This window comes from Bactrocera latifrons, unplaced genomic scaffold (assembly GCF_001853355.1).
Source record: "Bactrocera latifrons isolate USDA-ARS-PBARC rearing strain unplaced genomic scaffold, ASM185335v1 scaffold_788, whole genome shotgun sequence".
In the NCBI taxonomy this organism is placed as follows: Eukaryota; Metazoa; Arthropoda; class Insecta; order Diptera; family Tephritidae; genus Bactrocera; species Bactrocera latifrons.
The window spans coordinates 46,229-60,376 of NW_017537476.1; the positions used below are offsets into that span (position 1 = coordinate 46,229).

The following is a 14,148-nucleotide window of genomic DNA, read 5'->3' on the forward strand; positions in this document are numbered from 1 at the left end:
AAAAGTGCGCAAAATGTGTTCCAAAAATGGCTCAAACAAGTTATATATTTCAAACAGAAAATATGAATTATTTATATATACATATATATTTACATATGCATGTATACTTTATTAACCATGACACGTATTCAATATATTCTGACCGCTTCTTATGTGATATCTTTGATAAAAAGAGTATCTATAATAAGAGGAATTCCTTGAAAGTAAATGGAAAATTTCAAAAAATTACGAGCTTATACGTATGTATGTACGTAACATTTTCCTCGGAGTAGCAAAAGATAAAGAGAAGTATTTTTTTGTTTATGTTGCATACTTATTTCAAATTCACAGGCAAAGAATAATTTTTTTCATAAGTACACTTTGCACTTACACTCTTAGAACAAAACCAACCAACCACCTACCGTCGAAAAACAACCCGCCAACACATACAAATCACAAGCAGGATACCATCACCCATTTTCTTTTTCTTACAATTAATTTTTTCAGTTTTCGCGCACTCAAAAACATTCATCAACGCTTTTTTCTTGATCCTGTTGTTCGCGCGTGTCTGCACCCGCACCGCAAATTAAAGCAAACGATACTTTGTAGGCAAATTAATAAATGAAATTAAAAGCATTTCACATTTTTTACCATTTTAATTCTGCCCTAGTGGTTTTTATATAGTGTTTGTGATGCATGTTTGTACATACTTCTATAGTATGTACATAAGACCATACTTTTGCTATTAATGGACACCTTCAAACGAATACCTAATGTCCAACTTCCGTCACCAAAGTACACTTAACTTTTTAGGCGTTGCTAGGGTTTCTTTTGAGATTTTCTTCAGTTTTTCATTCAGTACATATTTCGTTGCCAGTAACGCCCATTAATTTGCACCTCCGCTCTGTTCTCCATACCTATTTATATAATACGAGTATGGTAGTATTTTAGTTATATAGCATGTACGCAATGTGAGAGGGGTCGACCTCGGCCAAAAATATATTATATAATATTACAAAAGCTTCATCAAGTTTTGTTTCGCTTCTTATTACATACTTTTAAGTAGGATTAATTTTTTGTTTCCATAGGTTTTTTAGTTATTTTCAACGAAAATATGTTTCAATGTTTGAGTTTTAATGTATTATATATAACATTAGGTACATATGTATGATATCAAAACCCAGTCCAATATAAATGTACTGGAGTATGCTATCAGTAACCGATGATATTTCGCAAATAGATTGAGGCTCACACTAACMGTATGGCTGTTTACTTAAAACCGGTAGTTATATAAGAAGTCCTTTACGCCACATTATTGAAAACATTTCCACATTGCAAAAAGACCATAAGCATAAACATATTTCAAACCTAAAGTTTTCAAAAGCAAAACCGATCAGAGAATGGATTAAATAAATCTTTTGGGAGCTTTTGCTGTTTGACAATAGAGTAGACCCGTAGAGGTTTTGAATATATGCAATATTCAGATTTGTCCTATATTTATTATACTCTCGCTACATGTTGCATATCTGTACATATGTAATTACAAAAATATATGTTAAAATCTCTTTAAAAAAGGGTGTAGATTGGCCCTCTAACAGATTCAAGGTGCATATCTCACAGTCCATTTAAGCTATTTCAATCAAACTTGCTCAGAACAATTGATAATAACCACATTGACTTACCATGTAACGATTATATTGAAAACTACTAGGTGAATAACTTACGTTCAAGACATTATCGTATTGATAAAAATGGATACCCAATACAGAAATTTAAAACTTCAACTTGGTCAATATGAAAGATATCTAGCAATATTAAATCAAAGTATAGTGTTGGATATACTACAGCTTAATTCCAAAAATATGTGAAGTCAACCCACGTATTACCCCAGTTTCCATTCGCATTATATTGGGTAGTCGAAAAAGTCTTTTCGTATATTGTTAATAGATGTCGTTGCAGTCGTATATCGTCAGTGCTACCAATTACATTGTGTCGTACCATATAGTGTTGGAAAGGTAAGATTTTAAGCTTCATTTAACCAAAAAACAAATTAAATTCGGGGAAGTTGAAAAAAAGTTAGAGCTGTTCAAAAATTATGAAGAAGTTCTCTATATTATGAAATTTTTGTGTAAAAAAGGGATGAATGCCAAGCAAGCCACCAATTAAATTTGTGAAGTTTAGAAGTTGACGGAGGCAATGTTGAATCAGTTCGTATAGCACCACAATGGTTCGCTCGCTTTCGTTCTGGAAATTTGGAAATTTTGATTTACACTCATGAAAGATTTACACTGCTGCAATAATGTCTCTAACGGAAAAGTGGCAGAAAGTGGTCGGACAAAATGGTACATATTTGTTTATTTATTATTTTATAGAAATACGAAAAGACTCTTTCGACTACTCAATGATATGGTTTTCGTTTTTCTAACATACTGGACGTCGAATGTATGGCTCAGTACGTGAGTAGTTTTCACAAAATTGCGTAGAAATATGTTATCGACTAATAGCAAAAGTTAATTCTGTCAGGGCAGACCCACTCCATGCTCCAATATATGCAACATAAGAACTTCCCAACTGATCAACAAGCGAGACATTGTAATAAAATTGGTCTAGACACTGGTCTAAGCCGCATAGCCCTAGTATAACGGTTTCCGATTAACTTTTTCCTTATACATACATATACCCTTGTCCCTATAAATTTATATATTATTTTGAATTATCCTCTATGAAAGTATGGTCAGATTTAACTGACAAATTATTTTGAAAAATTCCCGTTATTCTGAAATAGTTGAGGTCTTTTATGCAATAGTGAGTAAACTGGCGCGCTGTTGTTAACTCGACTATAATCGCGTAAGCGGTGTCTACGCCAATTAAGAAGAAGAAGAGTAAAATGGTTGTGCTTATAATTAGCAACGCGTGTTGAATTTTTAAGATTTCTTAGAAATTAGTTGTGTTCAGGTAACTAAATCTTTATATTTTTATTGAAATACGTTACTTTTAAGAAATTAAATAATTTTAGTGAATAAAAATAAGTAAGCCCATGTCTTGTGATAAGGACACTAGATGCACAAGGATGGGAAATCTTATGGAGACATTGAAAAGACGCGCAATTTCCCCAAGCGGTTAGCTTTTAATTAATGCAGTTAGGTATTTCAATTAGAATAAAATGACAAAACACGTTCCAAGAAAGAAGTGAGGTCGGAAATCTACCGTTCAGAGGAACGAGTTCATTATACGCGATTCAAAAAAAGGATCGCCACCAGACGGCGAAACAATTTCGAGTTGCAATTTTTGGAGAAAACCCAGATGCACTATCTGTAGTTACCGTACAAAGACGTTTACGCAAGGCAGAACTCTTTGGAAGAGTTTCAAGGATGAGGCCATTGCTCTCTGAACGCAATCGAAGAGGCCGCTTAGAGTTTCCAAAGAAATAACGCCATTGGACAGCAAAAGAGTATTGTTTTTCGATGAAAGCAAGATAAATATAATTTCTTCAGCCGGAAAAAGTTATATCCGCAGGCCTCGATGCAAGGAGTTGGTTCACAAATACACTAGACTAACTAAAAACATGGTGGCGGCTGCATAATGACTTGGGCTGCCATATCGTCGTGAGGTGTTGGGCCTATTTGTAAAATAAATGGGCACATGGACCAGTTCAAATACGTTTCAATCATGGACAACGTAATGTTACCATATCCTGGTAACAATATGCCCGTAACGTGAATTCAGGAAAACATGGTGCCTCTAACTGGCTTTCATGCATCCCGGACTAAACTTAATTGAGAATCTTTGGACGCATTTGAAGAAAGAGTTCGTTCCCATAAAGTTGAAAATTTCCAGGAATTATAAGAAAAGGTTAAACAATAGTGGTATAATATTCTAAGGGACATCTTGCCAAAGTTCAGTGGAGTCAATGCTTCTTAGATGTCAAGCCGTGATTGACGGTAATGGGTTTGCAACAAGATATTTACTTTAAACCCGAAATAAAATAATTTTTCCAAAAAAAAAAGAAAGTGTTGTAAATTAGTTGTACGACCTATTTTTGACTTTGAAGTCATAAAACGCCTTTATTTTATGAAAGCTCTTTTATATAACAAAAAAATATTAGCTAATTTACAATAACTAAATATGCACGCTTTATCTTTAAGACATATAGTTACATTTTTTTCGGAAATGAAAATATCAACCGATTTGGATTTTTTCTACTAGTGTTATTAATTAGTTGCACGCATCTGTATGTATAGGTACTACTTTTAAATTTTTAATGTATGTAGTCAATTATAAAACTGTTGAACTAACATTTTTAAGCTATACTTTATACCTATCATTTGGTAATATACTTACATACTATACATACATACATGCACTTTTCTTTGCAAATTACATTTAAACATGAGCTGTGTATTACGTACAAAATAAGTTTGATTATGTCAAGCGAGTAAACACTTCGTCGAACAAGGAAATTGGAGAGGAATTCTAAGGCAATAAAATCTCAACACGCACTCATAAAAAGTCTACGAAAAGCCACAAAACTGCGAATTGCTATGATTTAGAGACTTTAATATGGCAAACAGTGTTAACTTCAGAAAAGTCATGCGAACATTTTTAACCAAATGTTCTTTTTGATTTCCTTACTTAATTTTCAAAAAAAAAAAGTTAAGCCGAATTACTTGGGAATATTCATCAAATTTAATCAAATTACTTTTAGCTAAGCGCAATAAAACAAACAACAAACTGCTAAAGTCAGGCAGTCGTTTATCTAATTAACTTTTTGAACACCCATAAAATCTGGATGTATTCACATTACTAAAACAAGATTACACAAAAATCTCAAGTTTAATGTATGATTGCCTTAAGGGATATTCAGGAAGAAGCTTGACTTTCGACTACTGAATCGGGAGAAAGGTATATGGCAGTTTCAGTGACTCCGAATGGTATATTACACTTTCTCAACATATTGCAAAGTATAAGTTATGCTCATCAAGTAAGTCCTTGTACCAAGGCAATATAAAAAATTTATAAAAATTACCACTTACATACATATTTGTGTATCTTTGCACAAATATATCCAATACAAGTTATTGAATAGTTATAGAACATTCACCAAATCACGAAAAACAAAACCGTTGTGAATTAAAAATATAATTTTTTTTAAGATTTCGATTAAAAGGGTAGGGAATGTTTCCGAGTTTTAAAAGTCGTTTTCACTCTGTTCTATATGCGGAAAAAGTATCGATCAGTATCGACAATATCAACTTCAACTTACCGTGCACATATACTTATCGTACATATACACTGATCTACTTTTTGCAGGGTTAATTGAGACAGTGAATTACCTGTGAAAAAAATCGTGCAAAACAAATCATATTTTCATATAAAAATTGCTTTTTGAACCAATTTAACAAGACATCGCTGCAAGAACAGAAAACATGTAAAAGAAATCTCATTTTATATATACTATAAATCTATTTATTCGTGCACTGAGAACTTATCAATTAAATCACTATAGATTTTCATGGCATTATATGTATAGTATTACCGACCTGTGTCTTCCTTATACTTATTTATACAACTCACGGTAACATTCTACTGCTTAATTTAATTGGCGCTGAGATGTTGCGGACCGTGTGTTTGGGTCCAAATTGATATAATGATTTTCTAGCTCCGTCGCTATTTTTAAACTCTTATTACTATAAGATGTTCTAAAATTAAAATTTAAAATTTATTACAAAAACAAAGTATATAATTAAAATAAAAAACTCGTTCATAAAAAGTAAAATCGTGAAAAAAGGTTATATGTACAAGAGAATATGATAAACCACATTTAGTTCAAATCGGACGAATATTTTATTAATAAAAATTTCCATCTTGAAAGTGGCAGTAACAAACATATTGTCACATTTTTAACAGATCCTCATGCGAATGTACAGTATAATCGTAGCCTTAAAATTTGACCTTTTTGGTGTAATTATTTATACAGTTATCGTAAAGTTTCCACCTTTGTCAAAAAAGTTTAAGTCTTCTTAATTGGCGTAAACATCGCTTACGCGATTATAGCAGTCGTTTCTTCTTTTCTCTACGTGGCGCCAATTGGTTAATCCAAGCGAGGCCAGGTCCTTCTCCACTTGGTCCTTCCAAAGGAGTGGAGGTTTTCCTCTTCCTCTGCTTATCCCGGCGGGTACTGCGTCGAATACTTTCAGAACTAGTGTTTTCGTCCATCCGGACAACATGACCTACACAGCGTAGCCGCTGTCTTTTAATTCGCTGAACTATGTCAATGTCGTCGTATATTTCGTACAGCTCATCGTTCCGTCGAATGCGATATTCGCTGTGGCCAACGCGTAAAGGACCATAAATCTTTCGCAGAACTTTTTCTCGAAAACTCGCAACGTCGACTCGTCCATTGTTGATGTCGTCCAAGCCTCTGCACCATATAGCAGGACGGGAATTATGAGGGACTTATAGAGTTTGGTTTTTGTTGGTCGAGAGAGGACTTTGCTTCTCAATTGCCTACACAGTCCGAAGTTGCACCTGTTGGCATGAGTTATCCTGCGTTGGATTTCCAGGCTGACATTGTTGGTGGTTCCAAGATGGACGAAATTATCTACAACTTCAAAGTTATGACTGTCAACAGTGACGTGAGTGCCAAGTCGCGAGTGCGAGGACTGTTTGTTTGATGAAAGGAGATATTTCGTCTTGCCATCGTTCACTGCGAGCCCCATTTGTTTTGCTTCCTTGTAGTTTAAATAGTTAAAGATATTTATGGCACTTATTTATTATTATGCTTAGTAAGGTATGCTTAGTTCGAGCAATCAAATGGCTACACCAATGTTGCCACACTTGTTTTTCTACACATACTCAGCTGACATGCGCACTGCGACATTTTTTCGTCGAATATATTGACTTGATGTACTGACGCTGTGATTAAGACTAGAACTAGTGTCCGGCCATTATCGGCCCCGAAAATGGGAATCGGCTATTGCCGATCCTTAGTCGATTTTTTTTACTTTTTACGAATGCCATGCCATGTTTTTGTTTTTTGTTTACTTTTTTAATTCCTCTAAAGATTAAGGTCTAGTCTTAGAATACGGCAGAGAATCGGCAGAAAGCGCGAAGGAAGTGCGAGCCAATTTTTTTTAAGTGGGGATGTTCAAAACACTATAACTCATGATCTCATGATCTACACAACATTTTTAGCTGACAATGTATATTTATACGGTCGAAAAATATCTCGATAAATGATAATAAACTTAATGGTCTTATCTGCTTATTGGCGGAGAAAACATCCTAAAAAAAAAACAGGACGCCATATGGAATGACCTCCTTAAACTAATTTGTTTCAAGAAAACGTGAATAACATATTTTTTATTGTTATACATTGCAATATATATTATAAATAAATATGTATCTAGACCACAGACGCTTCTACTATTAGTACAAATAGGAAATGGAGCGAAGTATTGTAATGTATTTATTTATGTATGTATAAATAAGTAAATCTTGAACACTTGTTTATTTTGTGATGTTATATGTTTCTTCTTTTCCTTTATGATACTATTTTACGCGAGTATGCCTTACATTGATATGATTTGATGTAAACGGAAGTCGACCGTTTACTCGAACGTGATTGTCAAAGAATATATAGTCACGTCAAATCAGTTAATCGGCCGAGTTCATTTAATTGTGTTTTCTGCATGAGTGTTTGACATGACTTAATCATGCTCGTTGCAGATCTCTGAAACAAATATTTCTGATCGAAAATCAGAAACAAATCCCGGTACTACTTAAGGAAACTCTTTTATGATTAAAGCATCGTCGAGACTCACCATTAAATGCAAAGAAACAACATATTATATATCTTCCAATCTTGATCTGAAACTAGGATAGAATTCAAATCCTAGACAGGTGTACATACATTGCCAGACCCCTTCTTTGTTACACATAAGTTTCATACTTACTTTGATAACTTAAATATAAATTTGATACGTCTCCCCAGACTATATATGTATTTATAATATATCATTTATGTATATAGTTATAATTACTCTTTGATAATCAAAATTGTAAAAAATTGAAAGAAATATATTTTTACAACAAAAGATTTTTATTTTACACATACATTCTATGTACTACAAAACGATGCTTAATTTAATCGTCTCATATTTTATTTTTTATATAACATACGATCACGTCGTTTTTTAGGTGGAATTATAACTCCTGCGTTCACCACAGTATTATCATCAATATCTTTAAACCCTCTTTTTTTAGCATTCTTATTGATCTTTGCCAAGTTTTTAAATAGCTGTGAAGCGGATTCTTGATTGCTTTCATGCTCTAAGACCTCCACATTATCCGATAATGAAGAGGGGCGTGTCACACTATCCACAATATCAATACTGAACAACTCTCCATCATTGTCGTTATCGCAGCTGCGTAATTTCCTCTTCGATGATTTTCGACCAGTAGCTGAATGATTTGAATCTGAGTCCAAAACCGATTTAGATTCAACTCTTTGCAAAGTTTCTTCTGCTTCATTTATATTATCGGAAAGCTCGTCATTTCTTACGAGTTTTTTACCAATATTCCTTGACACAGTGGGCAATTCGTTCATCGTAATTCCCGAGTAATCTTCCTTAATCTCTTTTTCGGTCATGTTTTCATCACTAAAATCTACAGAAATCTCCCTGCTTAGCGAAAATGTACGCTGAACTGCCGCTGTCAATGCATGTGTGCGAAAACGGAAATCATGAACTGTGCCTTGATGCAGTAAATTAGATATGCGGCTGTTTGATTTCTTCGATAAAATTATCACAAAACGATTAAAAGACTCTAGATGCAATACCACTTTTGGTATAAGTTTCGTTTCACGCAATATTTTAGCACCATCTGCTTTCGGATTCAAATGATTTTCTTGGTCTTTATCGATAACGTTTTCTTCAATGTATGAAATAAGAGCATAAATATTTGTGGGAATGGATTTGCCAATAGCACGCAACAAAAATTCAAACCTATAATTATTATTTCCATGGTACAGTATAAAAAATACAGTTTATGTCAGTACTTACTTTGTTGATTGCATACAACCTTGCGATATCTCAACACGACTTAAGAAATGTTTTGTAAGGTTTTTTAAACATATATAGTGCTGCATTAAAAGCTTCAAAAGTTGGTCCATTGACGAACCTAAGGGAATGCAAGCATTCACAAGATTTTTTAATGCATTTGAAATATGAAGCAACTGTGAACATATCGATCGCTCCATCGAACGCAACTGAGTAAGACACATGTCTCGCTCATCGTCAGTTACAATACGACATTTGAAGTTTAAATTATTTGCTTTGAGAATAAAGTGTTCTACATCATCTATTTGTTTGCGTAGTGCCTGACATAAATATAAGAAGTATGGTTTTGCACTTTCCATGGTCAATGATTTGAAAGTAAAGGCCGGGGGACACTAACCAATAGTTTTAAGGAATTAATCAATACCAATAGCAAAGACATATGTATGTATGTACATAACATATCCACTTACCTCACTGTCGTAAAACTCGTTAGATATAGCACCCCAAACGGTGCATAATTGTAGAGCAATTGTGTTGAAGAAGGCGCCGGAGTGTGTTTTCTGTCGTTGAGTGAATAGCAGTTTATGCACTAAGCTCAATTTTTCAGAGTTTACAACGTTGCATTTGCAGAATTTCAGTAACCATTTATATGATTCAATTGTTATGCGCTCCGTAAATGAAAAATTATCATAAAGCACTTCAAGACTTTGAAGCAAAGCTTGTAATATTCGTTTGCGATCAGTATTATCATCATTCATACTACCCTTATAAGAATTTACTGCATCTGGAGAATCCTTCATTTCCATGAACTCGTCGATTATATTTTGTAAAATGTCAGGGGATTGTTTACAGTTATTTATGGAATGCAAATCTACAAAACAAAAATTAATTACGAAATTTAAGAAATGAATCATTAAACTCACCGAAACCTTTTAAGAATACTTCAACAAATTGTTTCTTATAAATTACGTCTGCGGATTGTAGGCACTGCTGAAAGCATTCAGCAGATAAAGCAGCCGTCTTTTCATCAAAGCTGGACCATATGTGTCCCAAACGACGAATACAACGTTCGTAGATAACTTTTGTTATATCTGTCAGATATTTCAAAATCCGTTTACTATGAACCAATTGTTTATATTTTGGTTCATCACGCAGAGCTGCTATCTTTTGCGCAGTAATTTCCAGCACGTACCGCACAAATTTTACATTTGAGCGAAGTACGTCTGTATTATGACTTGTAGCAAAGGGCACAACATCCCTATAAATAAAATATTTATATACAATATAATAGAGAACTGCGATTTATTGATCAGTGTTTTGCTTACTCATGTAGAAGTCGCAGAAACTTTTCAATAACACAAAAATCCCAAATATTTCCCAAACTTGTGGAATTAAAGTTTTTTACTACCACACCATTAATGGTTATATTCTTCATTGTATACCTATCAGCATTACCGATCTTATTATTTTTTTGTAATTGTTTCCTCGATGTGCTCGCATAATTCTTCATCATAATAATATAATGATAATGAAATAAAAATTAATAAATAAATAAGAGTCCTATATATTATTCAGGGAATGCTTACAATACATTATATTTATATATGATATCAGACAACTTACCTGGTACATCTCACTGATCTTGCAGTGTATTTTGAATAAAGGCAAAATATGCGCAATTGTGTCATTATTTAAGTTGGCAGTAAGTAAAGAATACGCCATTAAACCTTCTAAAAAATTTATTTGTATTTCTAGTAATACGCTCTTTTTGGGTTGCCAGTTGTCATCCTAAAAATGTATAGCAATTTCAATCTGAAAAACTGTTTACATGTATTTCAATTAATCATTTTCGTTAACCTTTTCTTCGAACTGCAACTCCTTGGTAATTACTTTCTCCACAGCTAAACGCAATAATCGTTTTATTTCTCTAGCATCATATTCGCTTTCGAATTCTTCAAGTTTAATTAAACAATGGCTAACAAACTGTACTAAAAGGCCCAGATTGTCTTGAATTTGTAATTCGTACGCATTATCTGGGGAGGTCCGCACAGCTTTATCAAATAACACGCTGAAATTCCCTTCAACGTCAGTGACTTTGGGAACCCGAAAAAACGAACGAAAATGCCAGTCAATAAATTGAAGTACATGCGGCACAAGTTTTGGATTTAATTCTACAGCACGCTGCAAGTCTAAAATAAATATAAAAAAATCATTAAAACATGGACAAGGCTCTATTCGTACATAATTTGGTTTCAAACATACTTTCATATAACACCTTCTTCATAACTATATTATTTGCAAAACAACTCCTCAGAAGTCCCATTATTTCCTGGGTTAACATATCAAAATAATAGTAAGGATATTGTCGACTGTCAGTAGCCACTTGAGACATCAAGGAGAATACGGAAATATTTTGGGTACAAAAACTAGACGGATTTGACTGCGATCGTTGAGAATTACTATTGTTCAATTGCTTAAGTACCATACAAAAACCATAAACCGCCATTGTTCGAATGTGTTTCATGCTGTAAAATACATTAAATAAACATCATTGGCATATATGTATGAATGTATAATATTCATTAGCAAAATAATTGAAAGAGCAATCTTCTGCTTAAAACCATCAAACCATATCTCTTATCTTCCGGACAGTCACATAAAAACATAATAATTTGCAATGTGTAATAACCCCTTAGTAAATAACTATTTCGCCGATTACTACCTTGAACTCATGGCTTTCCGGAGCACTTCAATGAACGCGTCTCGCACAGCGGCAGATATTTTTAGTATTGGTAGTATAAATGACATCATTCGCATTGATTGATCACCTGGTAACTTAAATAAGTGCACTTATATATTTTAATATTTAATGGTTTATTTTTTGTTAGCATACCCACAAAAAAAACTCCATTACGTATTTGATAGTCTTTATACACTCGGAAACTGTGAATGTATCTGCAACGCTCAACATAAGTAAGCACTCTACGTAGGAAAATATTATTCATTTTATGTACATTTATAGCAAATTAAGGTTGACCTTACCACCAAACTGAAACTGATCTTGTTCTACTGTCATCCATTCTGCCAACTTTTTCACAATTCCATGTCCAAAAACAAAACGTTTGCGTATAAATTTAGATAAAAATCTCATAGCCAACGAGTTTAATGGCACATTGTTCTTTGTTTTAAGCAAAGTAAAAGCTAAATTAACTAAACCTGGTGTAATGATATCTTGGCCATTCTTATTCTGATCAATAAGTACTGAGAGAATATAATCCAACTGTACTTGCTTTCGCTGCAATGTATCCCGAAACCATGCTGAATATTTTGCCATTTTTTGTTCGTGCTCATTATTGTGTATGACACTGCGCAAAAAATTCAAAAGACAAGATGTGGTAATACGTCGTGATTCGGGCTCCCGATTTGCAGAGCTCAAAGATATTATTGAACTTATCATAAAAGGAGTCAATATCAAGTCGGGCATTGAGCTAAAATTCTATAAACAATCATTGACAATTCGTTATGTTCTTATTTCTAAAAAATTGCATACAAAAAACTTACTCGTAAACCAGCAAACACTTTAGTTTCTCCTATTTTATATTGTGTGCAGTAATTCAGATGATGTAAAACCGTCTCTTCGGCCTCACGCATTTCTTTATCGGAAAATGTATCTAATAGTTATGCATTACATATATTGATTGATTCAAATTTATATTTTTTTTCTATCAACAAACCAATAGAGTCCAAGTCAGATGAATTGCTTTCCATATCAGCAAACAGTTTTTTGTAATAAAAACGATAAAAATATTTATCAAAAGCCAGCACTAATATCATTACTTCTGTACATGTCGAACACATAGAAAACAATTGAAAAGCTAAAGGCGGCAAATCAATAGGGGACAATGTAAGAACCAATCCACCAAATTTGTTAAGCACGGCATTTACTTCAGAACTTTTCAAATTCAGTTCCCTACAAAATCTAAATTATTTATACGTTTTTCAGAGTTTAATATTTTCTAATTACCTAAACATATCCGCAATCGAAGTTATGATCTCTATGGGCCAATTCATTTTTATCAGACTATTGACTGTATTTCCCCGGAATTCAATTCCTTTAATAAGTACGCCGTCAACAGCCAATTGTGGTTGATTCTCCAAAACTTTCAGAACATCCGGTAGTAAATCTTTCCAACTATAAAACACATTCATGTAGAATACCACTTCATAAAGAAAAGTATGTACATGACTTACCATACATATTTACGATCACCCATACGTATTCCGTCGATACAAAGATCGAGAATATAAATTAACTGGTTAGAAGGAAATGTTGATACATGCTGACATAGCCGTTTTATCAAATCGTAGGACTGCTTGTCCTTTAATTCAAAACGTTGCAGACTTTTTAGTAAATGTTTCACCAAAAAAAAACGTTTTTCTTTGATTTGACGACTACTGTATCCAAAGCTGAGACCTTCAAGGATGTAACTCCAAAACGATACAAAATCATTTCGTCCAAATTTCGAATTTAAAATTGCAACTAACTAAACATGGAATATTCTTACTAATTTAGTTATCAATGTTTTTTATATAAATCAATATAGAATTACCGTCACGGTGTCAGTATTCTCCATTAAGCTATGCAATTCCAGAAAATCTTTCTTCTCCCCGTACTCTCCGATCAACGACTCAACAGATCGTCCTTTCGAACTATGTTTCTTTGAATGCAACATATGAGACAACTCATTACTTTTATCGACTTTAAACATTTCTATAAATGTTCGAATTTATTCCACCATAAAACTAATTTAAGATTACTTAGAACGCGCGCCGCACATCCACCAACCCAATTCATAATTGAAACACTTATTCGCGCCTTTTCAAAAATTAATAGTTCACAATAAAAAAAATATTAAGAAAAACGCGCAAATAATATTAAAACCAAAAAACTAATGAACTTAATCATAATATCTCTCTTGATAAATTTCTTTAAACGTAATCATGGAAGAATCAAAAGTCCTATAAAAACATTATTAACTTACTTGTATATAAACATAATTTTTTACCTATCGACATATATTGTAAAAGTGGACAGCATTTTATAAATACT

The 14,148-nt window shown here is 33.2% G+C and overlaps 1 protein-coding gene across 1 annotated transcript; it reads right to left on the reverse strand.

The window, feature by feature from the left end:
• Nucleotides 1-8,061: 8,061 nt before the first annotated feature.
• On the reverse strand, nt 8,062-13,888 carry LOC108976596 (Fanconi anemia group I protein). Its single transcript, XM_018945814.1, has 16 exons — nt 13,649-13,888; nt 13,290-13,582; nt 13,063-13,230; nt 12,773-13,008; nt 12,600-12,709; nt 12,081-12,534; nt 11,932-12,020; nt 11,761-11,873; nt 11,301-11,563; nt 10,896-11,227; nt 10,662-10,826; nt 10,364-10,542; nt 9,962-10,296; nt 9,509-9,909; nt 9,042-9,430; nt 8,062-8,984 (listed from the first exon to the last, which is right to left on the reverse strand). The coding sequence occupies exons 1-16, from the start codon at nt 13,805-13,807 to the stop codon at nt 8,141-8,143; spliced, it is 4,530 nt and encodes a 1,509-aa protein (XP_018801359.1). The 5' UTR covers nt 13,808-13,888; the 3' UTR covers nt 8,062-8,140.
• Nucleotides 13,889-14,148: the final 260 nt, after the last annotated feature.

Coding starts and splice junctions, on each gene's coding strand:
- LOC108976596 (XM_018945814.1), bottom strand. CDS start 13,807: ATGTTTAAAGTCGATAAAAGTAATGAGTTGTCTCATATGTTGCATTCA. Junction 13,009..13,062: donor TCGATTGCGGATATGTTTAG/GTAATTAGAAAA, acceptor TAGATTTTGTAG/GGAACTGAATTTGAAAAGTT. Junction 9,910..9,961: donor AGTATTCTTAAAAGGTTTCG/GTGAGTTTAATG, acceptor TTTGTTTTGTAG/ATTTGCATTCCATAAATAAC.